At 42.2% G+C, this 27,607-nt stretch overlaps 1 protein-coding gene across 2 annotated transcripts in view; it reads left to right on the top strand.

Annotated features, from left to right (window-relative positions):
- Nucleotides 1-27,607, top strand: part of CHCHD3 (coiled-coil-helix-coiled-coil-helix domain containing 3) — a 261,889-nt gene that overhangs the window by 179,613 nt on the left and 54,669 nt on the right. For both annotated transcript variants that reach the window (XM_020800276.3, XM_020800275.3), the window contains exon 6: nucleotides 17,138-17,208. In XM_020800276.3, coding sequence (XP_020655935.3) covers nucleotides 17,138-17,208 — 71 coding nt within the window. The remainder of the gene's footprint in view (nucleotides 1-17,137; nucleotides 17,209-27,607) is intronic.

The raw sequence follows: 27,607 nt of genomic DNA, 5'->3' as shown, positions 1-27,607 counted from the left end.
ATCATCGGGTTTCCAAAATGGCTGCCCACTGTTCAAAATGGCTCACCGCTGTGTTAGGGACGGATTCTTCGCCCTACAGGGAGCAGAAAATGGCCGCCCTATGGAGGATCTTCACTTTACAATGAGGTATTTCGCCCATTAGAATGCATTAACCGTTTTCTAATGCATTCTAATGGGCTTTTTACTTTCGCTTGACGACGATTTTGCTGGAACGGATTAACGTCGTCAAGCGAGGCACCATTGTATATTGTTTCCCTCTTCCTAGGGCTGACCTGTCTATCAGCTTTAAATGTCAAAGACAATGGAACGCTTTGTCTGAGCTTCTTGCCAGCCTCTGGCAGGATGGGTCGCCATGTCCTTCATGACAACTCTTGCTGGGAGTCAGCTTTTAGTTTGCATTTGTCTAAAGAAAGGCACAGTTTGAGACGAACAGAAATGTTGAGGGACAAGACATTTACTCTGGATCCTACTTATTTTAGGCCAGAGATCAGGGACACATTTTCTTGGCAAGCTCACTTCTTTCCAAAGCAGTGACTGAGGGAGTAGGATTTTACTGACTTGCACTTATGGGAGATCAGATGCAGGTATCTGGTTAGGGGGTACCAGTGAAAGCCTACAGTTATCTTTGTTAGTGGTTTCGAAGCAACTGCTGGATGGTCACAAAATCAGTGATGCAATGATGGGGAACCCAGTATTTGTTGATCTCTGGAAGGAAAGATGCTACGTTGAGGATGAGTACCTGCTCCACATTGGAGCTGTAAAATGGTTTGTGTTTCGAGGACGCAGCGACATAGATTAGGTGGGGTGGCAGTGTTAATGCAGGACCTGAAATTCATGAAGAGAGGTGAACACTGTAAGGTGGAGTGACTGATTTGTGTTTCCAATTCCAGCTTAGGAGAAGTGCCACAGTATTATTTTAGCAACTCGTATATCTCCTATTAGTCTTCTTTCTTGCCTTATTCCGCATTTATGGAATTAACCATCTTGGGGTCTTTTTATTTTCTTCTTTTTAATGTCAGCTTCAGATAAGATTATCTGCTCAGAAGGTATAAAGCTTCTCCCCTATTTTTTACGAGGAGCTTTCTGTACTTATAAGAGGGCTGAAAATGTGGGGAGAAGGGAGAGGAGAAGTTTAATGAACCATCCGTTTCTGTAGGCTGGGCAAGGGTGATAATACAGGTCTGATGGTGTGCTGGGCTGTGTTAAAATGTGCCACAGGGAATCAAGCCCTGTAGCGTATTGCTCTCGTTCTAACTGAGAGCCATTATACCTGAAAGCTCCAGCTTTTCAATATGCCTCTATTCAGATGCATATTTCCGTGCCAGATCTTTCAAAAGGCCTTTCCTTTGAAATACGGGAAGATAATCATGCCTTTTGAAATGAATAGTGACTCCCCTGCCACTTTTTGAAATCTTGATTCACAACCTCTCCACCAAATATCTGAAGTTAACCCTTTCTTAGTCTATACATCATATATGCCCGTGGAATCACTGCTTCGTAGATATCTCTGCACCAAAGCTGCAGCAGAGAGGTTCTCCAGGTGGCACTCCCCATCGGAAGCAAAAGTGTTTGGGGCTAACAACACCCTCCCCCTTCACCTGTTCTCACCTGTTCATTATGCCAAATGACATCTTGGCACACTCACCTGCTCTTAGAGGTCTTTTTGATGTTTTTGATGCTGAAAAACTGTCTACATCTCTTCCTTCCTTCCTTCCTTCCTTCCTTCCTTCCTTCCTTCCTTCCTTCCTTCCTTCCTTCCTTCCTTCCTTCCTTCCTTCCTTCCTTCCTACCTACCTACCTACCTACCTACCTACCTACCTACCTACCTACCTACCTACCTACCTACCTACCTACCTACCTACCTACCTACCTACCTACCTACCTACCTACCTACCTACCTACCTACCTATGGTTCTCTCTTATATTAGCGTCACTGTCCGGCAATATTCACTATCCAACAACTGTGCTTCAATCCCAATTCACTCCCTTTCTTTATTTCTGCCAACAAGACCATAAAGATCATTGAACGACCTGATGCAAATCAAAGAATCTCAGACTAATCCGCCTTGCTGGATTGTTGCAAAGCGTTAAGGATTATTGTAAAGCCTGAGAAGACCCATGGATGTCTGCTGCAGGGCATTTGTCACATTTGAATGTGTGATAAATGCATTGGTCTCATTCTCCAGCTTTTCTCTATCTACCTCTCTTGGCTTTGTAGGATGACTACCAATCTGTTTGTCTCCATGGCAGACTGATGCGATGTTGCTAGTGACTACAACTGTACACAAAGGCCTCCATCTTCAGGGTTGGTGTGGCACGCATTTTTCCCTTATGAGTTTGTACTTTATGGAATTGAGAGAGACCATAAAAGACGCTTGCTAGGAAGCTAATGGGCATTCAGCAAAAGGTGGCAGATGCTTTCTGTTGGGGTTCTGTCTGCTTGCCAAAACACACACCAAATCCTGGCTATACAAATGTCCCACCCCATACTGGCTTGATAAGGTTTCAATCAAGGTTGGATAAAAACCAATATTTTTTTAAACCCAATTACAGTGGTGCCCCGTATAGCGAGGTTAATCCGTTCCGGATTAACCCTCACTATACGGAATCATCGCTAAACGGGTAGGGGAAAGGTATTGGAACGCATTAAACTTCGTTTAATGCGTTCCAATACCTTCGTTACTTACCCGTTCAGCGAGGATTCCAGGTGCCGGCAGCCATTTTCGCGCCTTCGCTAAGCGAGGGCAGGGCGCGAAAATGGCTGCCGGCAGCCATTTCCGGGCTTCCGGCGGCCATTTTGGAACCGCCGATCAGCTGTTCGGTGGCTCCAAAATGGCCGCCGCAATACCCGATCTTCGCAATGCGGGTTTTCCCCATTGCGAAGATCGGGTATGTTTCCGTATAGCGATCCCGAAAAAGGGATCGCTATACGGAAACATCGCTATACGGTGCACACGTTAAGCGAGGCACCACTGTAAGTTTAATAATCACAATGTAAATAATGAGCTAAGTAGTAGTAGTAGTAGTAGTAGTAATAATATTAATAATAATAATTTTTATTTAAATCATAAAAACAGCTTGATTTTTAAAATTTAAATTGTGATTTAAATCAGTTTTATTTAAATCAAATCCACCCTAGTTTGAGTAGAACTCAGGTTCCTCTCTGTTCAGAACACCCTCTTGATTGTTTCCCCTTACCATCTCCCGAGGTCTTCCTCATATGCCTTGTGAATATCTGATGTATTCGTATAATCTTATCATTTGACAAGATTGATAAAATCCCCAACAATTGAATATCAAAGCCAGCAAAAACGTAAATCCATTTATCCAGATAGGTCCTCTTAATCCAGGTAATTTTCTCTTCATCCTGGCTTTTCTTGCGTGCCGTAATGTTTGGGAGTCCGTAGAAGCTGTGATGCCGATTGCTTCATTTTGAAAGAACCAACCTCTAATTCTATTCTGTGCAATGTAAATCATTAAAGGGTTCTCTATGTATTGATTTCTTCTGAATGCAAGCATAACCATACTAGGAGACGGAAATAAATTTCCAGACTTCTTTTGTGAACTGCTCCAGATGTAGAGGTATTCCTCACCAAATTCAAATGCCCACGGCTTAATGGTGTGAATATTAGCAAGAAAATTAAATGCCAAACTTTGTTTTAGATGAAGATGCTAAAGTATGATCCACATGTTTGGAATTCGTTTGTCCGTCTGTCCGTCCGTCCATCCATCCATCCATCCTTTTAAAATGTTTTTACCCGGGCTTCCTCCTTAAAAAGGACCCAAGGCATCTTACATCATAAAAATACAATATTTAAAGCTAAAAAGGAGTATACAAAGGCATTATGCATCATTAAAAGGTAATATTTAAAAACTCAAAACAGTAGGTATACGAATACTAAAAAGGATCAAATAAATGCCACTCTGAGAAATGATAAACTAAAGCAATTTACTGTAAAATATTATTGTATTTGAAATCATTGCTCATGGCATTTCCTGATTAATTGCATGCTAATGACTCATTCTTGGATTCTCAGAGTTCTTCAGTCACAATTGTTATTGAGTGTCCATCTTTACAGTTATAGAATTTATGGAATTCCACTCCCAGGCTGTTGCATACTCTTAAAAAAACGTAACTTGTAATAAGTAAAATAGAAAATGGGAAAGCACAAACTGCTAGAGCTACAGAGAGTTTCCTGTGGTCTTATTTATATAGCTTCTCTCTGACAGTCAAAGCATAAGGAGTGTCTCACAAAACAGTAAAATCGCATACAAGGATGGTTAAGAGTGTGTGTTTGTGTGATCTGCCCAGAATTGAATGCAATTACAGTTTGAAAGATTTAAATAAGAGCTTTAAAACAAGGGAAAATGGGAGAACTGGGAATGGGAATCTGGCTGGAATGTTTTCCAAGAAGCCAATATAGAGGGTCCCACTATGACAAAGTCCTGGTTGTCCTTTGATTTAAGATGAAGGGATGAAACGGCCTTTTAGCAATCTCTGGTTCAGCTGAACCACTGTCATGCAGTCTCTCCATCCTGCCTTGCTGTCTGGAATCCTTTTAAGTGAAGGTTCAGTTCTTCAGAAAGCCTCTGGTTTATGAATGTGGGAAATATTTTGACACAGAAGGAATGCAGCCTCATCTCAGCTGTTCCTGCTGCTTCTCTTCCCCCCGCAACCATTCACAAAGTGACACCAAGCAAGGGAAAATCCCAGTTAACTATTTCTCACCCAAACACTTTTCAACAAATGTGAATGGTAGTGAGCACAAGAGAGTATCCTATAGACCAGGGGTCACCAACCCCAGGTCCGTGGTCCGTGGCCTTGGCAAGACCGAGCCGCGGAGACAGATCTCCGACCCACCCCCGTACGCGCACAGACACGCACACAGGGCCCACCCACCCATACGCATGGGGTCCCTGCCTCCGAGAGCGCGCCCTGAACCATCCATGCATGCGCAGAAGCATGCCCCCCCACGGAAACACCCCCCCAACTGCTCTGCGGTCCAAAAAAGTTTGGGGACCACTGCTGTAGACTATCTTGACTGCTGCCATTGATGTTGTCAACATTCAAGCTGCCCTTTGCTGCGTAAAACTTAGCATCCTTTTTCCTGCTGGCAACATGGACATAATATTGTGCAGCAACATCAGGCCGTTTGCTGGTGTTTGGAATCGTGGGAACAGGAAGCGCAATATTCCACCTTCTTAAACTGAAGATTTTTTTAAAAGAATTTAATGTCCCCGCTTTTTAAAACGAGAGTTTAAATATACACACGCCACAGACAAATCCCAACAGCAACTTCATTCACGTAGAATTACCCAGTGCTAGAGAATCTCAGAAGACGAGCACTATTCTGCAGCTATAACGCTCAAGTTTGATCTGGGACTCTTAACACATGTTCTCTGCAGCTGAACTGTGACAGAGACGCAAGGAAATGGGGATGACACATTCTGGGAAATGTTCCAAATGTGGCCAGGGCCGGTGGCATAAAAGAGGCAAGTGACATGTGGCAGTTGGCGAGGTGTGGCGGTGAACGCGATCAGCCTTATGGTGATGTCAGGAATCTGTGCCATGCTTAATCATCCCCTTCTTATGGTTTTATTTCTCAGGATTCCGTGGGCTTGCTTTGTGCATTTTCCGGTTTTCTCTGAAACTAAGTGAGCAATAAACTTGATTGTGGAGGTTAAGGTAAAATATATGATAACGGGGAGAGCTGAGTTTTACATTTGAATTTGGAGAGTGTATTGCAGATAGACCCGCATTTGGGATTTTATTTATTTATTTATTTATTTATTTATTTATTTATTTATTTATTTATTTATTTAGTTACTTATTTAGTTACTTAGTTAGTTACTTAGTTAGTTACTTAGTTACTTAGTTACTTAGTTACTTATTTGCTCTTTTATCTCACATAGCTAGTAGCAAAGCTATTACTCTGGGCAGCAAACACAAACAAATGTAAATAATATAAAGCGATTTTTAAAATCCTTGAAATTCGAGAATCATATTAGACGAGAACCAATGGGTCTAATAGTCCAACAGGTCCGTGGGCTGCAAAACACACACACACACACACACAGAGAGAGAGAGAGAGAGAGAGAGAGAGGTAAATTTAAGATTACTTTGGGGCGAGCTAGAGAAAGGTTCGGGAGAGCAAGGGTGCGGTGCTCATCCCTGTTAAGTTGCCTTCTAAAACCCAGGAAGGGTAGGGCTAGCCGCACCTCTAGCAGAAGGAAATTCCAGAGAGAAGTTGATGGGGTGGCGCCGGGGGTTAAACCACAGAAGCCTATGTGCTGCAAGGTCAGAAGACCGGCCATCGTAAGATCAAATCCACGCAACGGAGGGAGCTCCCGTCACTTGTCCCAGCTCTTGCCAATCTAGCCATTCGAAAGCATGTAAAAATGCGAGTAGATAAATAGGTACCACCTCAGTGGGAAGGTCACAGCGTTCTGTGTCTTGTCCCGCTGGCCACATGACCACGGAAACAGTCTTTGTACAAACACTGACTGTACGGCTTGGAGACGGGGATGAGCACTGCACCCTAGAATCGGACAGGACTGGACTAAATGTCAAAGGGAACCTTTACCTTTAAGCACCTTGACTTTGACCCGGAAGCATACAGGCAACCAGTGCAGACGGGCCAAGACAGGACACACTAAGTGTGTACCACGGGAATCTTTGCTATGTTCAGAGGATGTGAATGGAAACCTTAGCTTGACAGAGAGACAGTGGAGGAGGCGGCGGAAGGAGAGATCTGTATGAAAGACAGTAGAGAGAGAATGATGGATGAATTACAGTAAACAGATAAGTGTGGATGTTACTGTAATGGATAAAATAACAACTGAAACCAAAGGGAAACTTGGTCAAGGAGAAGGAGGGATAATTGGATCGCTGAGTGAGGAAATCATGCTGAATAGGAAGCTGCCACAAAGAATATAGGGCTTTGTTTTATTTTGAAAAGAATCGGAAGAATGAAGACAAAGAATGAAAGAAGATTAGAAATAACGAGGAAGGTGACCATGTGAACTGTGGAAAAGAGATCACAGCCTCTTCAGTTTTCATACCAAAAGGTTGGGAGTGGGTAGATGTCAACTAGATGTGAATTAAAGACATGTGGACCTGGAATTGACTCACAGAAATGAATGCCAGGTAAAGAAGAGGCAGAGAGCTTTGGGGACTGTTGTCCTTGCAAGAGCACACAGCTTATCACGTCCGATGAAGTCAAGGAGGTTCGTGAATGGTTTTAGCTGTGCACAAGGAATGTGAAAATACCGTTGTGAATATTCTTTTGCTGCTATTGCAATAGGTACTTGACTCACCTGCCATCTCTTCTACTTTCTACCAAACACCATTTCAGTAGGGGTTTGTTTTTATGCACAGACTGTACGGCCGTAGTTATTTGTACACCGATCCCAGGCCTTTAATTCTCCAGATGTATTAGTGCTGCATGACTTAGATATAGAAATGGCAAATCAAAGGAATCTGTAGGGGTTTTTTGAACTTATTAGAGGAAACGTCTCTGGTCAGCGATGACTGTAGACGGAGTCCTGGAAGTGAAGTGGACTTTGATTTGTGCTATTCTGATGGTTCTTAAATTAAACTTGAAATGAGAAAAAAATCTACTGTTTAAATTCATGATTCCTAAAAGGCCAGTTTCTTGCAATTGGTTATTTAGCATTGGGGATCAAATTTCTAGTTTACCCTTTTCCCAAGGGGAGCACGGCTGGCCTTTTTGTGTCCCAGTTTGCGTTTGCTGGGGCACCCAGAAACGTTTCCAAAGGAGAAACACCACATGGTGCTTCCAGAAGACGGAAGGGGAAGAATTAAACACCGGGGAAGCTGCCCATGGTTAATTCTGTGTCTGGGCTGTGCCGCTATGGTGCAGACTTAAAGAGGCTGATCCGTGTTGATCAGTGAAGGATGCCGAGGGTGAAGCAGATTCTTGAGTCCAGAACCATAGATCTTGTGGAATAATGTTCAGTGGATAAGTCTTGCCAGAAGTGAATTCATTTCAGCAGGGGTGGGTGGGAATGAAATGATTTTTTTTCCTGGTACTTTTGAATGTGCAGAATCAGCTGGTGTCCTGCGGGAGAGAATTCAGTAGATGCTTGGCATTGTTATAGATAGTGCCTCTCTTTTTTGGCTAATGTGTGCTCACAGTCTGGAGCGCGAGTATTATCGCAGAAGGAACAATGGGAAGTTTTTGCTTGCCAATTAAGCCTCCCGAGCCTTCCCAAAGCTGCACAAGTTGACAGAGGGTCTTTGGAGTACTGAGGCATTGCAAACATTCGTAACACAAGCGAGGATGAAATTTGTAATGTGTGGTATCACGCTTACAGGGTGCCGAGGAACAAAAACGTGCAAACATGGCCGGCTTTGATAAGGCGCCCTGTCATTGGTCGGATGTTTGAATATCCATGCGTGTCAAAGCATGTACTGAAGATGGAGAACATTTGTATTAATGGAATGTGCTTCAATTAATGGTTGAGTGAATTGCTACAAGGCTTGTGAAATAGGTATGTCCTTTGATGAAAGGTTTTAATTTTCCTCAGCATCTCAAGACATTAGCCAGTGAATGTTCTGGAAGGGGAAGTGAAGCGTCCGTATCTTCTGAGAGGAACTGCGGAGGTACTGTTGACGGGGAAATGCTTTAATTAGCTTTAACTCGCTGGTGAGCTTGGACGGTGTAGTTAAAATGCTCTGACAGCGTGGAGGCGAAGTGTGCTTCCTCCAGCCACGAGAAGGACGTTGATTTGTCCCATGGGGGTTAATTATGGCTACTGATTGCGTCTCATTTTGGAAACTAGGTAGGACCAGACCCAGATAGTACCAGGGAACTCCAGACAGGGCTCAGAATGTATCGTGTCCAGATTCACCTGTAACGGTTGCTGTCGGTCGGAAACGACAATGCTAGGTTAGATGAACCATCAGTGACTTAGTATATTGCAGTTTCCCGTGTTGCTGTATTAGGGCCGTGAAATTTGGAGTGTCTGAGGGTGCATGTTACATGAGGTGGTGTAATTTTATCTTCTGTTTCTTTGCACAGAAGAAGAAGCTGTTGTGTGTCCATTAGCCTTCGGTGAGTTATCATAGCGATATACCAGCTTATTTAGTAGATCTTTGTACTTTTGCACGGAGGGTTCCGTTCGTCGTTAGAAATTCCAGTTCGATTAGTGGGATTTCACCCGAGAGGGCGAATTCAGAAACATAAACGCAGGGTGACCCCGCTGAGATGTCGGGCAGAGAGAGCTCTCGACGAAACTTGCAAAGCAGATGGAGGACTGTGTCTGTCTATAAAGCGAAGCGTGTCCCATCCAATTTGTAAATAGGAAAATGCTTGGAAGGGCTTCCTGTTGTTGTAATATGCAGCGATGACTCAAATTCTCCTTTATGGAGATAACTTTTTTTTTCTTCTTGGATTATTTTAGATCTTTTAACACGTCGCCCAAGTCATCGTATTGAAATGGTTTCTGGTTTAAATTTCAAAATGTATACAGCTGGGTTCATGTACTCATGGATGCATAAACACCCTTTCTCAGAGGCCATGCAAGGACAAAAGAGCCACTCCTCTAGCATTGGGCAACTTATTTTCTTAATCTTAAAATTTTGCTTTATATCCAGTCCATGACAAATTCACCAGTTACCTTTGATTCAGATTCCTGCCTTGAGCATGAGATTGGACTTGATGGCTTTATTGTCCCCTTCCCACTCCATGATTCCTGTGATCCTATGATTTCTGCTCTGGAAAGTCCTGGAAGTGGAGCGCCACCTTTTTGGCTTGCCATCCTGGCCGGAGAACTCTTGGAACTGTAATCAGAAAAGAGTCCTTCCCCAAGCTCAGATTCCACATCGGAACTGCTCAGATGTTGTTGTTCCCTCTATATTTTAATTTAATTTTAACTGCAAGCATTTGTGAATTGCCGTTCTAAACGCCATAGCCTTACCCTACCATGAAAATGTTCACCATTATATAAATCACAATGCCTAGAACGCCCATTGGATATAAATCTGTATTGTGAACCATGTAACAGAGGGGGGAAAATCAATACTGAGACAAATCAGGAGAGAATTAAAATGTGTTGAATTGCACAGGAATTCCAAGCTTGCTACAAGGGATAGTGTGTGAGCCACCAACTGATATTTGCAACCCAAGTCTGAACTCTCCTCACGCAAGCAGGCTTCGGACAGACGTTTGCCATGAATTCGTGGGACTCTTACCTGACGTTTCTCTGAGCTATCCATGAAGGGTTGGCACCTGACCTGATGAGGTGGGATTTTCTCCACCAAAACGTGCATTTGTTTTGATTTGCTAAGAGGTTCAATAAAGATATCTCCCTGCTCTTGAATTTTTGTCATCCTAAGAACCACACAGCCTTAAGAGGACTGTGAGATACTGGAGGAGGGGAAATAGAGAGCAAGTGTTAGGACAAGGCAGAACCACATATTACTGTTTGTTTGTCCCTTTGCGCAGAGCAGAAATTAAGCTTGGTCTGAGTTTTTTTTTTAAACGAATTGCTTCTCTTTTTCCCTAGCCTTTTGCTTTTAAAGCACTTTCTTTTCTTTTCTTTTTTGATTCTGCTGGTGTCCTCTGGAATTCCTTATAGAACTTTGGCCGAAGTTTTAGGAGTGGCAGCATTGAGTTTGACTCCTCGCCCGACATCTCTGAGGACTCAGACCCAGGATTTGCTCCAGTCTCCCATCCAAACGAAAAGGAGTTGAATATCGTTATCTGTTGCTTTTGTATAGGCAGGAATGTAATATTTTCAAGCAAAGGTGCTCTTTAGCTTTGCTTTTGTTGGTCTACCTGCAATTTTGTAATGTACCCTGAGAAAATTGGCTTATCTTCATGTTTATAGGATAAGAGATAAACGGGCAGCCCTGTGCATGGGGAGGGTGTTGTTTTACACAGATTGTTCCTTGCAGAGTAAAGGTCCTATGTGGCTCCGTTGGCTGCCAGGCGGCGTAGACAGGTTTCCAGATGGAGCCTAAGATGGTTTTCCTTTCTATTCTACCAAAATCTAGCCAAATATGTCACGAGTGGCCGTTTGGCCAGCAGTTCTTTCCCTTCGCTTGCCCTACCTCAGCTTGCAAGTTGCATCCTAAATTAGAGGGATTTCAGGACTGGCTTTAATGATAGCACGTTTGTGGTTCTCTATATACATATGCACTGAGTTGATGACACACTTGGAATTCCCCGTACATGCAGTTCTGTCTTAAGAGCGATGTGTCTTCTTTTCCTATTATACCACCTGTTGATCATCTTAAAGCTTCGTGTATTTCTAATTCACTGATTTTGGAGGTGGGTGTCAAACTATTTTGAGAGCAGACCTCTTGGTTCTGACCTGCCCTAGCACTACTATATCCCTGTAATTTATTGTCATATTAATAGATAGCTTCAATTAGCAAGCTGAGAAGAGAAAAGCAATTTCTCTGCGAGTCCATTAGAAGACTGTGCCGTAATGTAGTGTTTAATTGACAGCCTTTTAAAGCAACTGTGATCGTTTCTGGCTACTGCTTGTATAGTCCGGGATTTTCTTTTTCTTTTCAAACAGAAGGATGGTTAGAGGTGGTTTGTTGGTCCATTGTTGTGTGTTGTGTGTACATGCTTGTGTGTATACAGATACCATTTCAAGTGAAAACAATGCCTCTTCGAAATCGTGCTAAATGGTGTCTAAGTTGATAAATGACTGCTTAATGTTGTTTAGTTGTTAAATCGTGTCTGACTCTTCATGACCTCTGGTTTTACCATTTCTATTATTTTCCTCTATATTCTTGCACTGTTCGTTTACGAAGGCCCTCTTGTCTCTCCTTGCTATTCTTTGGAAGTCTGCATTCAGTTTTCTGTAACTTTCCCTATCTCCCTTGCATTTTGTTTCCCTTCCCTTCTCTGCTGTTTGTAAGGCCTCGTTGGACAGCCACTTTGCTTTCTTGCATTTACTTTTCTTTGGGTTTTTGTTTTTTTGTTGCTGCCTCCTGTACAATGTTACGAACCTCTATCCAAAGTTCTTCAGGCACTCTGTCCACCAAATCGAGTTCCTTACATCTGTTCTTTACTTCCACTGTGTATTCATAAGGGATTTGGTTTAGATTATACCTGAGGAGCCCAGTGGTTTTTCCTACTCTCTTCAGTTTAAGCTTGAATTTTGCTATGAGAAGCTGATGATCAGAGCCACAATCAGCTCCAGGCCTTGTTTTTGCTGACTGTATTGAGCGTCTCCATCTTTGGCTGCAGAGAATATAATCAATCTGATTTCGGTGTTGTCCATCTGGTGATTTCTATGTGTAGAGTCGCCTCTTGTGTTGTTGGAAAAGAGTATTTGTGATGACCAGCTTGTTCTCTTGACAAAACTCTATTAGCCTTTGTCCTGCTTCGTTCTGAACTCCAAGGTCAAACTTCCCTGTTGTTCCTTTTATCTCTTGACTCCCTACTTTAGCATTCCAGTCCCCTAGAATGGGAAGAACCTCTTTCTTTGGTGTCAGTTCTCGAAGGTGTTGTAAGTCTTCACAGAATTGGTCAATTTCAGCCTCTTCGGCATGGGTGGTTGTTGCATAAACTTGGATTACTGTGATGTTGAAAGGTCTGCCTTGGATTCGTATTGAAATAATTCTATCATTTTTGAGATTGTATCTCAGTACAGCTTTTCCCAGTTGTCAAAGTCATAGTTGACTATGAGGGCTACTCCATTTATTCTATGGGATTCTTGCCCATAATAGTAGAACTGCTTAATAGTCCACAGTTAAAGCCTCTCAACATGTGTAGCCACTCAGCTGATCACTCAAATGCTAGTTTGAAAGGAAGGAAGAAAGAAAGAATAGCTGAACAAGTTCACTAAGAATATTGCTTTTGTGTCACAAACGTACCTTCATGCTTTAAAATGAAAAAAAATTGCAATCGATCCTTACAACTGTTGTGTTCATCTTTATTGACCAGCCACAAGAAAGATAAATCGCTGCCCAAATAAGATTATAGTAAATGTTAGCATCAGAGGGGACTGCTGGTTGATAGAGAACTATTCATCATCTCAAACAGTGACCTGTCCATGTGCACATTGTCGTCCGTCTGCTTGTCTAATCACATCCCTATTGATTTTATTTGTATCTGCGGAACCTGGATGTGACTGTCATTGGACGAGCGGGATTGCTAAATGCAAAAGGGGTCAGTGGTGTGAAGAGGATTTCATTTTCATTTTCTTACAGGTCAGCAATGATTTATTAAAAAATAAACTACCCCCTAAAGTCACATGCTCAGAACTTCAGTCTGCAGACAAAATGAATGATTAGTCCCGGACTGCAGGAGAAAGCAGAGTTGAGAGACCACCAGGTCCTTTCTAATCTCCATGTGCCCTTTTGACTGTGGTATCTGTTACCCAATTTATTACAATTTGTGCAAAGGGGGTAAGGCACAAAACACAATTTTACCCTTCTTCTCAGCTTAATGTTTTTCCGAATGATTTTTATAGATCCCTGGTGAATTCTGAATGACCTGGGCAAGCTTAAAACACAGGCTTCAATGATTAAATATCTGTCCTTTTACCTTTCCACAAGGAGTTTCTCTTTTCAATCATCAGTGAAATGAAGTCTGTTCACCACTGAGCCCAGAGTGAAGAAATTTTTTAAAATGTTGGCTGTCTCCTCGTTGCATTTTGGCCACGTATACGGAGTTTTTTGATCTAATGCTTTTGTGGCCATAAGAAGGAGACATTTCTACCTCCTGCCCTACAAGACAAGGACATTCTCAACTCAAAGTTACCCCAAGAGACTGAGAGAGAAATTGGGCTCAAAAGATTGCCCCATTGCACAGGCCATAAGGATGCCTCTAAGAATCATATCTTGCATTGTAAATCATTCCATCCTTGTTGTTTAGTCGTTACGTCGTGTCCAACTCTTCGTGACCCCATGGACCAGAGCACGCCAGGCCATCCCGTCTTCCACTGCCTCCCGGAGTTGGGTCAAAGTCATGTTGGTCGTTTCGGTGACCCTGTCCATCCATCTCATCTTCTGTCGTCCCCTTCTCCTCTTGCCCTCACACTTTCCTAACATCAAGGTCTTTTCCAAGGAGTCTTCTCTTCTCATGAGATGGCCAGAGCATTGGAGCCTCAGCTTCAGATCCCATCCTTACCCCTTGCAGAAACATCTGGCATTACTTGATCTTACGTGAAAGCATAACCCCATTTGGGTTTCTTTGTTCACCCCCACAACAACCTACACATTCAAGCATAGAATGTTCCATCACGAGTCACAACTCAAGATTTTTATTCAGCCATTAAATTACGTGGGTGGTTGTGAAGATGTTGTGTTGGGTTTTTCCCTCCCTCTTTGCTCTCGCTCTGTAACGCAGGAATAATAATCCTGGTTTCATTTACAGGGTTGTTGGAAGGGTTGGCTGACCACATGTAAAGTCTTTTGAGCAGTGATGAAAAGTGCTATATAGAAGTGTAAAAGATTGTGATTATTTTGGCTTGGGGCAACTGAAACGGGTTGTGACTGCAATTAAAGCAGTTGGGGGTTTGAAACCCAACCAATTTATTATAATTTGGCTCAAGGAGCCACTGTGGCTCCTTGAGAGGGGCTATACTCGATGATCCATCGGGTCCCTTCCATCTCTGCAGTTCAAAGGTTATATTGGCAATGAGACTCAGCAGCCGAATTGTCCAGACACAAGGTAAAAGCAGAATGGGTGGTTATGCCTTCACCTGCCTTAATTTGGTTCCTCTTATATGAAAAGTGTGTCATTTTTCAGAGGCCTAGACAGTGAGAAGGGCTGGAAAAGTTCTTTCCAAGAAATAAGAGTAGACCATCCTCTGAATCTGTATATAGGTATGTTTTGGAATCCATCCATAGCTAGGTTCCTTAGTTCCAATACTAAGAGCTAACAGATTCATAAAAACTGTTTTTTACAGTTTTAAAAAAATTACCGAAGACATTATTTAATCATAAAAATGTCACAGCTTTTATTGGCCATTGTGTCTCAGAATGCGTCTTGCCCGTGGGGACACGGTGACATTTCCAAAGTCTGGGAAACACTGTTTCTGCTTCAGGCTTCGGTATTGTTTGCCCTTGAAATATAGGGAGGATTGTGGTGGTACAAGAGTAATTGCACCCTGTCTGGGAGATAGCACTGTGTGTGTCTCGGTGTGTGGTGTACACCATTGCCCTGAACCCGCAATCTGAAATACATAGCGGCAGGCTCGTAGAGGGACTATGTATGGGCAATTCTGCCTTATTGTGAATCTCCTGTGCTTTCTGTTAATGTTGTCCGGGACAAAGGACATGGCCCTCCTGTTGTCTTTAGAAAAGAAATCCCGCAACAGCATTGCTACTTCCTAGGGCACTAGAAGCGAATGTATACTAAATCAAGAAAGGTCTCTTTTTAGTCCACAAATGCAGGGACAGCAGTAATACAGTGGACCCTTGACTTACAGACGGCTTGACTTACAGACTTTTTGAGTTACAGACTTCTCTGGCTGCAAAATTTAGGTTTGACTTGCAGACTGAGATTTGACTTACAGACCAGAAAAAAACCAAAATGGAACAAAAACGGCCTGTTACGGGATTAATCGGTTTTCAATGCACTGTAGGTCAATGGAGACTTGACTTACAGACTTTTTGACTTGAGAACCGCCTTCCAATACGGATTAAGTTCTCAAGTCAAGACCCCACTGTACTGACCTGCAAGGGGCTTCAGCAATCTCCTGAGATCTTTATAGCAGTAATAAGAGGCAGGGCACCAGCCGCAAGGGCCCATCGGGAGCTATCTGTAGTTCTATCATCCCCATGGGGTCCTTAAGATTCCTGACCCTTCCTGCCTAGGCTTGACTGGCTCAGAAGGGGCTCAGACCTGATGATGACAATCCTCAAACCATAATAAATCGTTGCTCAGGAGGAAAACAGTAGTTTCTCTTGTTTTTTTCCTTCTTGACTGGAAAGGGGCTTTCCTATGGCAAATACCTAAGTTAAATCCATGCACTGCTCTTGTATGACAATTCAGCATATGCTTTGTGAACAGACTTATTTAACTGCAATTTTTGAACCTAACTGATGCCTTATAATGTTGAACTCCTCTTTGCCCCATTCTCCGGGTGATATTTTTTCTTTCATGATTTTGTGCTTCCTCATTGGTGTTGATTATGTCTCTTCCCCCTGTGTATTTGTATAATGCCAATAAAGGTATATCATATCGACTTATGACACAATGCAAAGAGGTTTTCACCCATGTGGATGACTCTGATTCACAAATGCAAGCAGAGCTGACTGCTTTGTCTGTGGAGGCTAGCTTACATGGCGGATCTGACCAAGGTGCTTGAATGGCGTTGAGTTCCTAAGCATCAACCATGAACGAAGCCATCATCAATCTGTATACAGCTTCCTTGTTCAATCTAAAGGGCTGTCCATCCTAAGTTTAATGCTGTACTGTCTCACTGGCTACGTCACAACTAGAATAAACACACTGAATCAGTGGAACTTGCAGAGGAGTTGACTCAACAGATTTCCACTGATTTAGTGGGCCTACTCAAGTGCAGTTCACTACACTAAGCAACAGGATGTTGGCCATTGTTAGCTTGGTCAGTTTATTAAAATGCCAGCTTAAACAATGAGCAATAGTCAAATCACCACAAGCTCCTGTGAGCATTTGGTCCTGCCATTGGCTGAGGTGTTGCGATGTCACAAAACCCAGTGCACAGTCAAGGGCATGGCATGGAGTTTGTAGTGGAGACAGGGATGATGGGGCCTTGAATGTCATGGATGTTAAAAGTGGTGGGGAGCCAGGAAGTGGAGGGAGAAAAATACAGAAAACAGAGGGACACGGTGAGGCTAGGCTAGAAGCAAAGTCAGCAGGAGGCCAAGAGGAAAAGGTAGGAAAAGGCTGATGTCTCGTTGACCTAAGAAGAGTTTAGCTAAAGGGGTGAAATGCAGAGACAATGGGGGGGGGGAATAATTATCTACTTCTATGATCAGGAGGTTTAAAAGTAATTAGAATAAATGTATCTGCAAATCTCAGGAGCTTCCACTGGAAATTGTCCTTGAAATGACAAGTAATTGTGTCTACAAATGTTTCTCTTGGAGCGATCGTGAAAACGTTTCTACCATTTGGAATGCGCTCGTTCAATCGTGTATGTTTTTCTTTCTCCATTTCCCCAGAGCTCTCAGTTCTACAAAGTCACCACCGAGCAATACCAAAAAGCCATCGACGAGGTGAACGCCAGATTCAAGTAAGGCTCCCTTTTCCTTCCTCTCCTCCTTTGGTATTCTTCTTCTGGAGACTATGGCTCTGGTTTCATTTTCTGTTTGTAGAAAAGCAGGATTTTTCTTTCACCCATCAGTCTGCGCCTTGAAGTTGAAAACGGAAGGAAAAATGCAGTGGAGGCATTAGCACTGTAAGGAAGAGCTTGTTGACAAAGGCTTCAAAACCAGCAGAACCTTGCATTGGGCTTAGTGTTGAAATTCAAGGCATTCACACTCTCAGCATGTATATGATACTGAATTGAAAGCTATAGGGAAGAATATTCGGGGTGGGGGGCAGGGGCACAGGTCTCCTGGACAAGCCTCATTAAAATATAGGGGACTTGAGCAAGAGCCATTTAAAAGATAGACATTAAGCTGCAGAGACCGGTAGATTTCATCAGTTTTGGTAGAATCGATCTCTTTTGTATACGTCTTGAAAGGAATCTACATCATCTATTCAACTTTGCCCACAATAGCGAAACCCTAGTCTATTCCCTTTATTATTCCTCTGAAGGGTTAAATGAAGAACCAGTAATTGCAGGACCATAGTAACTTTGACCTTTGCTCTGGTCTTTCCTTCTGCTTCTGCTAATCCTTGCAGGAAAACGCCATTCATCATATTTCATGGCTTTCATTTTAGAAACTTTAAAGCTTCCATTTTCCTGCCATCCTCTGATAAATGCTGTTAATAGAAGGCACAGACCAGTGCTTGCTTGTTGTCTGGAAGGCTGTTTTTGCAGAAAGCCTCTTGGCGGCCGAGATGGCGGGTCCTAATAGTTGCTCAGTGCCTTCAAAGGCAACTGACTGCTTTAGCTTTCCCCATAGGAAGGCATCTCAAATATGAGGTTTTGTCAATGTGTCTTCAGATGCAAATGTTGCAGGAAGCTCTTCAACATGAAGGAGATGTTTAGTTAGGCGCACTGATGCCCGTAGAAGAAACCACGAAACTGCCTTAGTCTTAGCTTGGCCACTGGCCTGCCCGAATCAGTTAAGTGGCTGTTCTGATCACGTTCTAAGACCTTTGAAATGAGAGATGTTGGTGGGTTGGAATGAGAACCATCTGCATCCACATCATGTAGTCACAGAGCCGTGATCCCTCTTTGAGTCTGCGCTCGAAGAACATGCCTTGGCCTGGTTTATTTATTTATTTAGAATGTTTTTTACCCCGCCTTTCTCCTTAAGAAGGACCCAAGGGAGCTTACATCATTTAAAAAAAAAGACAACGTTTAAAGCTAAAAAACAGTAAGTATACAAATACTTTAAACCCCATTCAAAAGCAGTAAAGCACAACCATCTTTTTATAAAGTCCGCTCAGGCAGCTGGTCCTTAAGGGACAGCTTGCCCGAAGGGAAAGGTCTTCACCTACTTACGGAAGGACATCAAAACGGACCATAGTGGATAAATGTTAATACTATGCTGAAGTAGTGAGGGGTTTTGCTTGTTTTTAGTTCAAACCTGTTGCTCATTCACTTTGATGGAGGTGACTGGCCTGTGCCCTGCTGTATGTTCAGTTCTTGCATGAAAGCCACCTCTTTCAGGTAGCAGAGCTCTCAAATAGACAAGGAATGGTGATGGAGATGGTTTCAGGCCTTAGCACATGGCAGACCACCTCCTCCCAAAAGGGATTGCCCATCCTACCCTCTTAATCCAGGCTGGGCAGCTGAGGATGCCAACCGCAAGAGAAGTCTGGAAGGAGAAAATGAGAAAAGTGGCCCTTTTGCTGGTTGCTTCCCTACTATGGAACAGACTGCCACCGGAAATTGACCTGGCCTCTTCTCTGGAAACTTTTAATAAATCCCTGAAAGCTCTCCTATTTGAGTAGACCTTCCAAAATTACACCCCCTCAACAGCCCACTGAGATAATAGATTTATAACATATCTTTACGTTGCCTGGTTTTAATTTAATTTTAATTACAAATGTAAACTATTATGTTTGTTGCATTATAGTTTTGTTTTATGTCTGTATTGTCCTCTGTTATACACCACCAATGAATGAATGAATGGATGGATGGATGGATGGATGGATGGATGGATGGATGGATGGATGGATGGATGGATGGATGGATGGATGGATGGATGGATGGATGGATGGATGGATGGATGGATGGATGGAGGCAGTAATCACTAAGATCACTCAGAAGGTTTTTAAAATGGCTTTTAACTGAAATAACATCAAATGTGGGTCTGATAGCAACTTTTAGAATATATATTTTTATATTTTAATTGCATTTTAATTATTTTGCCCTTTTATTTTGCCTCTTTATTGTATTTTAAATGCTGTAAGCCGCCCAGAGACCTTCGGGTAGTTTGGGTGGCATATAAGTTAAACAAACAAACAAACAAACAAACAAACAAACAAACAAATAAATAAATAAATAAATAAATAAATAAATATCAGTGAAACAAGAAAAGGAAAATAAATATAAAACCATCTGAACAGACTAGGCTGTACATGACCTCCAGATTCAGTTTGGATCCTGAAATCCATTTTGTGGTAACATCTTTATTAGGCCAGGCCAGAAAGAGGACCAAAATCTGTGTTAACTCAAACAGCCAATAGACATACTGGCATAGTCCAAAAAAACTTAACTGTTCCAAGCTCTTTCTGATTATAAAGTGTTGGGCTGGGGAAGCATCATCACTGGGGAAAGGACCATGCCCTAGATCTGACCAGGAAGGGAGTTCTTGCTTTTTTCTTCTAGTATTACATTTTCTCCTTAGGAAAGGTTCCAGTTTGTTAGAATCAAGACAGCTGAGGAAGAATAATGGGATGTGTTTTGCTTTTTCCCTAAGCTAAACTTCCACAATGAGAAATGTTTTATGTATAGCCTAGCATGAAGCATTGCTGGTAAGCCCATGAAAATAAGTATAATTTTCATTTAAATAAGATTGACAAATATAGCGGCAAATGCATCATTAAGGTACAGCTCTCAGGATGTATCTGTGTGTATTGAGGTAGAACAGAAAAGAAAAGAATTGCATTTTGTTCCTGTTGAAAAGCAGACCATCATTCCTTCCTCCTTCTTTGAGAATACTTGAAGGACGTCCTGGGTTGTTCAGCTAGAGAAGCTTCTTTTACTTCTCCACTTGCGTAATTTTAACTTTCAGAGCAGAGGCTACAATAGGACAGAAGTGAACAAGGGAACGCCTTGGCTCATTCATTTAGAAGAGGTTCAGTATCTTCTTGATCTCTGACAGTTGACTCCCCACCCCCGATATTTGGCCAGGCTGGCTGAGACCGTTAGGAGGTCACATCCGGAATATTTGGAGTTCTCCAGGTTGGAGTAACCTGTTCTAGGTGTGGACTAACTCTTGTTCTCTCTGTAACCCCCAAAGCAGTGAACCTGTGGTCTTTCTCCTGGGACATCCAGAGAGCAATCTCATTTTATTTCTCTTTAGAAATTGCCCCTTTTCACAGTGGGAGTAGGAAAGACCAGATTCTTCCTATGTCTCGGTCATGATACCCTGGTTGTGGAACCTCAAGGGTCGCTCCATGTACAGCACACTATAGTAATATCTGCACATAAACTGCTATATCGCAATTGTCCGTGACCAGGAATGATGGTGGCTGGCAAGCCAGCCAAAGAGAGCTCCAGGAATTCTAAACCATTGAGTCCATCGGCTGGGTCCCCAAAGATACTGTATAGCTGGATCCAGGAGTACCTCCAAGCTACACACCTCCTTCTTAAAATGAGGTACAGCTTCATCTATAACAGGATTCAACTGATCCATGGAATCCTATCTTGTTCGGATTAACTTTCAACTTACTGCTCATCCAACCCGTGTTAGTGTCCAGACACTAGTTTAGCGCCTGAACAACCTCATCCTGTTTTGGGAGACAGAATGTATAGTTGCTATCATCAGCACACCGATGGCGCCCGGCTCCAAAGCCCCTGAAGCCCTCGGACTCAACAGCCTCTATAAATGCTTAACTGCACAAGATGATGACAGATGTTGGTGGCATGCTGGGGTTCTGTGGCTTTTCCAGTATTGTTTGGGGAGGGCAAGCAAAAAGGAAAGGTGTACCAAGATATTTGGTTCAGTGAAGAACAGTAAGTCTCAGTAAGCGTTAACTCTGTTTTTTGCTATTATAATAAAGGGCAGCCGTGTAGTCCAAACAAAATAAAATATAAATGCAAAAATAAGTGATACCTTCAGGTTTTCTGTATCACCCCCCCCCGCCCAAGCAGAAACTTGTCCATTTCAAAGAAAGGCCAAATGGGGAGGGGGGTTGCGCTTACAGCCTGTGCTTCTTTGTTTAGTGGTTTATAAAATTTTTAGTGGTTTATAAAAAGTATCACCTATTTTTGCATTTATTTATTTTTTGCAACTAATACTTTAATTCATTTTATTGGCTCCGTTGGGGAAATTTATGGTTAAAATAGTACGATAAAGTACTATATTTAAAACCTTAATAGAGGTATTATTGTGTTATTAAGAACCAACAGTGTAGATTACGATGGTTGTTGTAGCTTTTTCGGGCTGTTTGGCCATTGGATGCCAGCTGTGAAAACCTTCGAGAAGGGGTTTGGCTGTATTGCTTGGGGAGCTAGCTTCTTAAAGGCCACCACATATTCGCTAGCTCTTCAGACTTTCAATTAAACAGGCATTCTTTTAACTGTTTTTTAAGTGTAGCTTGATAAGTAAATCATGAAAAATGTACAGCAAAACCAACCGTTGACGGTTTTCCAATGTCTCGTGTTCAGTTTAATTGAACGTGAGGATTGAAGACAAGGTTTCAAGCAGAAGTGCTTTAAAGAGCTTGTTTAATTGCCTGTAAAAGGAGAATTAAGTAAGGTTGAGCTGCTAAATTTATAATTCTGTTAAATGCATAAACCGATGTGCTGCTTGTCACTGTGACTTCAAGTTTGGGAGTGTGAGATTAATCGAGCTAATTGTGCTATTGTTGCAAAGCAACTCTGCTTAGTAATGGCAAACATGTCTAGAATTTTTAGTACATCCTCCGCTTTGAGATTCAATTTCTGCTGCAGTTTCTAAACAGAAGTTTCACACCCAGGGTGCATTTTTTAAAAAGCATTTATGGTGTGAAGGTTTGCTGGCAATATTCATTCCTGTGTGATGTGTGGGCCCTAGTCCTGTGAACTGTGGGCATGGTTCTTGACAGGACCCTGGTTTATCTGTCCTTCTACCAACAAGAGTGTCTGTGGGGAGCTTGAGGGGATCTCTGTACTTTCATTCAGCGTACCATTCCAGGTCTCTGTATCTCTACCATGGTAGACTGTTGTTCTGTGCTGCCCAGTATTAAAAAGGAAATGGTGGTTGGCTGAGACAATTGCTCAACGATCTTCGACACTCTGTCCCTAGATGTTGAGCATTGGCAAAGCAGCCACCATGTTCTCTAGACTCACAAAGAAAGTACGGCTTAATAAGAAGCTGATGGCATATACAGTACCAAGATCCAGGTCAGATTCCAGAAGATCTCCTGTATGGAGAATTAGTGCAGAGAAAGCACCCCAGAGGGTGACCACAGTTTTGATAGAAGGAGATCTGCATGCTGCCCAGAGACCTTTGGGTAGTGTGGGCGGCATATAAATTAAACAAACAAACAAACTCTAATATCTGAGCATTCAGGCTGGAGGCAGGCGTTGCATCAGGCTGGAGGCAGGCATTCCCAATTTGAAGAGACCCTTGTCCAGCAGGCCAAGGCAAAGAGGCAGCCCCGAAAGCAGCAAAATCAGGGAGCTGGACAGGGAACGGATTGTATTTGTCTTCAGTGTGGAAGGGATGGCCACTCCCAAATTAGCCTTCTCAACCACACTAGACGCTGTTCCAAGACCTCCATTCAGAGCATGTTGGCTGGCTGAAACCTGTGGGACATCTACAGATCATGCACTCAGACTGGAAAAGACGTTTGTGCTGATATGAGAGAACAAAGTGCCATCTAAAGAATTTAATAGCTTTTCTAGAAGACCACACAAAATATAAGAAATTAGCACCTTGTGGTAACGGAAAGATAATGGGGGAAGTGCTAGCCTAAAATAAAAGTTCTCAACTTAATCGGTCCCATGTGTTCACTGAGTCTACTCTGCCTAGTTGCAGGAAATGAGTGAATTTTGCTTAGCAATTGAACTGAGCAAAGGCTCTGTAGACTTCCAAGTGGTGAAGGTACAGAAGTCTCATTATGCTAGCAGTGCCACTTTGGGGCGTTCTTCCCAACGGCACCTAGAGCAAGGACTGTGCTGGTACTGGTAAGACAGGGGGTAACCCAACAGGTATAATGCCTGCTCATATAATACATACAACTAGCAAATAGCATTATGATTCCTGGGAGCAGCAGCTGAGCCAGAACAGCTGGCAACAGGGAGTAATATTCTGCCCATTGAGAAGGATGTCAAGGTGAAGTTTTAATTGCTGGCCTGCTCACAGTAGAGAAAGCCCAAATTTCAGTGGCACAAGGTGGACCATGCAGGGGGCAGGACTCAGAATTATAGTCTGATCTCGAGAGAAAGATAGAAAGAAGTCATCCAAGTAAGTGTCTTTATCCGTTTGTGCTGCGGTTTGTTAATGTGACTGGATATGATGTTTACAAGTCCTGTAACTTGCACTATTTGTAGCTACTATATTCTGGTTTCATAGCGCTTTGGTATACCAGATCTTTTATTTGACAACCCTTTATTCCTCCACACGTTGTGAATCTTAGTCACAACAGTAATGCTTATCACAATGGCAGCTTGCCAGATTCTGAGTTACAAGTGCTGGAACAATAGCAATGACTATTATAAAATTTCTGTTGGTGGAGGTCCAGCAGAAAGGATTGTTGATAGCTGATAAAGAGGAGAGGAAGGTATAACTAATGGCCAGAAAAGATAGCCACTGCAAGGAGCTAAGGATGGCAGGAGATCACCTTTATTATTATTATTATTAGTAGTAGTTGTAGTTTTATTTACATGCTGCATTTCTCCCAACAAGGGACCCAAAGCCGCTCACAACATTAACATTCAGACCATTAAAAAGACAATAAGTTAAATATTAAAAGATAAATTAAACAATATATGATTTAAAATACAAGGAAAAGATGAAAACATGGGAAAGATAAAAATTACCTGCTAAAATTGGGTTCATGGATTCAGTTGCAATAGTTAAAAGCCTGAGCAAGAGATGGGTCTTTAGCTTTTTTCAAAAGGATAACAGGGATGGGGCCCTCCTGATCTCCCGAAGGAGAGCGTTCCATAGCCTGGGAGGTGCCACCAAGAAGGTCCTCTCTTGTGTGTCCCCATCAGATGTCCTTGCGACATGAGACCGAGAGGAGGATTTCCTCTGCTGATCTTAATCGCCGAGAAGGTGCATATAGGGAGATACAGTGCTTCAGGTAGCCTGGACCCAAGGTGTAGAGGGCTTTAGAGGTAATGAATTGGGCTCGGAAACGGACTGGTAGCCAGTGCAGTTCTTGTGACAGGTACGTTGTATGCTCCCTGTAGCTGACCCTGGTCAGTTGTCGGCTGCAGAATTTTGCACCCACTGAAGTTTCCGAACTGTCTCCAAAGGCAGCCCCACATAGAGGGGAGAAAAACTTTGATGAGGGATCAGATTATATTTTTACTATATGCTGATGTGATTTTATAATTCCTTGTGCTCTAGTCTATTAGTTACGTCGTCTGTTAAGATATGTATTTAGCCCTGGACTAAATTTGAGAGCTTTTTTTAAAATAGAGACTGTGCCTTTGTAATACTTTTTATTATTAAGTATTTGTCACACTTTAGATACAGTTTTATTATTAATCTCTTAAACATCATTTTAATTTTTGTTAGAATAGTTTTACATTTTGTTGGAGTACTTACTTATATTTTCCATTTTATCCATTAAGATTTCATAGTTGGATTCCTAAAACATTGTGTGAAGCTTTTACAGCTATATTCTTTGGATATTCAATAGATATTGCAATAGATAAAACATTATAACACATTTATATCTTCTTGGATGTGCCTGTTCAATAAAAAGAACAAAAGCCGACATTTTCTTGGACGTTCAGTTTATCTGTCTTGCGTGGGGATAATTAGTTAGATTCCTTTCGCTAGACGACATAAGCCTGGTTGGGTCTGATCCAGCAGTGTTCTTAGGCTCTGAGAAGACTTTTGTGTTCAATTGGGAGGTAATTTTTGCTTATTTGCTTCTAACAGTTGAGAATGGGAAATTACAAAAATCAGGAGAGATTTAACACGTTGCATTTTTCTCTGGTTCCCCCCTCCCAGAAATTACATTTTTAAAAAAACAGTATGTTTTATGCTGTTACTTCTTTGAACAAAGAGAAATATTGTTCTTTTCTTTCTTGCAAAGGGGAAGAAATCTTCCAGTGAATTACCGTTTTTCTTTCAGTGGGTTCTTTCAGTGTGTCTCAATGCACACTTGTCAAGGATGAGAAAAATTGTGAATATTCTCATATCTTTAATTTAGAATCATTTTTGCTTTAGATACTCACCCAAGGACAAGTCCCTTTGATTCAGGGACAGTACAGGATGTCTTTCAGCACATCAGGTGCTAGTAGAACTTATCCTCTGGGATATTTTTGCTCTGACCGTTCCTAAGCCACTAACTCAAGCATCTTCCCTGAACTTCACAGATACTTTAAACAAGATGTTAGTCTGTTACCCCAAAATGTATTTATTTATTCAATTATTTCTTTGATTTATAAATTGCCCCATTAGTACTGTTCACTATCCTAGGCAGTTTGTACATTAAATAAAACAAATATGAATGAACTACAAATAATAAAATTAAAAACATTTAATCCAGTGATACTGGTCGCACCATAGGCAATTCTCTATTTTTGAACAGCAGGATGAGAAGCATAAACTCAGAATCAAACCAGGTCTGTATGGAAGACCTCCCTGCGATGCAGTGTTTTAGTTGCCTCCTTAAATGTTAACAGGGGAGGGGCCAGGTGGAGCTCCACCAGAAGCTAATTCCACAAAATCGGTGCCACCACGGAGAAGACCCTACCTCTTGTGGATGTCTTTTGGTCCTCCTTCAGTGTGGCTACCCAGAGGAGCATAGCCTGGGAGGATCTGCTGGGTCGGGAAAAAGATATTGGGGAGAGATGCTATGATGTGTAAAAGCTGAGTTTCTCTGTGACCTGTAGCCCGTCTCCTTCAGCTTTTTCTCTTCCTTTTTCTTCTCCTTTTGAATCACGTGAATTGCAGCGACAGCAGTCTAAACGGCTAATTTGCAGTTTTCGAGACGGAGGGCTATGCACGGCTTAGGCTGTTTAGAATTTATATCTGAAACCTCGCTTTGTCTGCAGTTGGTGTTTTTTTACTTAACTTCCTGTTTCAAAGCTGCATGAATTTGTTTTCATTTTCCAATATGTACTCATTGTGTGTCATTTTTAATCTTCGTGGCAGCCTTGAATCATACTGATCAAATCCTAAATTGTCAAATGGTTTATCTCTCTTTAAAACACTAATTCGCATTGAACGGATTCTAAATGATCAGGTTGCGCTAGTTCCTGCAGTACACAAATCATATTAAAACAACATTACCAGATCCTGCTGCCTTTTTCTAATGCAGGCATTATGTTATCCACAGTTGCGTTGTAACCAGAATGATTATATTACAGAGCTGTCTTGTCTATAAAGAAAAGTGTGTCTAAGGAGGAAGACGACAACAAGGACACAATCTTGCAGGCAGAACTTGCTTTGGTTTAAAGGATTTGGGCTTTTTTTTTTTCTTTGCTTCTTTCTTCCACTCAGTTTCTTTTTCCTTTTCTCTTGGAGAGCTGGCTTGATAGCTCAATAGTTTCGGTAGGAGCCAAAGGTTGGGAGTTCGATTCCCCGCTGTGCCTCCTGAGAAAAAAGCCAGCCTGTGTAGCCTTGGGCAAACTGCAAAGGCCCAAGATGCCGTCAGAAGAAGGAAACGGTGAACCACTTTTTAGTATTCTCTCCTTAGAAAACCCTGGAAGGAGTTTCCCTAAGTCAGAATTGACTTGACAGCATGCACTTATTATTCTTATCTCTCTCTGATTGTCTTACTTTTTGTGTAGTGCTAGAAAAAGGAAATTTGGCACCCCCGAGGAACCTAAGATACAAGGATCTTTTGTGATCCTCAAATACAAGTATGTTTCAACCATTCAGTTAAGGATTCTGTTTAGGGCATTGGGAAGCTCCTGCCTACAGTGAAGCGGACCCATCCTGCTGCCTGCCGTAGGTATGTAAAAAGGTGAGGCAGTTACAGTGGTGCCTCGCAAGATGATGTTAATTCGTTTCTCGAAAATCGCTGTTAAACGAAAACATCGTCTTGCGAAATACGTTTTCCCATTGAAATGCATTGAAAACCTGATAATCTGTTCCAATGGGAACAGATTGTCATCATAAAGCAAAAATTGTCATAGGAAACATTGTTAAGCGAAATGAGGTTCCCAAGCAAAGACA

This window comes from Pogona vitticeps, chromosome 5 (genome assembly GCF_051106095.1).
Source record: "Pogona vitticeps strain Pit_001003342236 chromosome 5, PviZW2.1, whole genome shotgun sequence".
NCBI classification, from domain to species: Eukaryota; Metazoa; Chordata; class Lepidosauria; order Squamata; family Agamidae; genus Pogona; species Pogona vitticeps.
The sequence above is the reverse complement of the archived record's forward strand: the minus strand, read 5'-3'. Positions and strand labels throughout refer to the sequence as shown.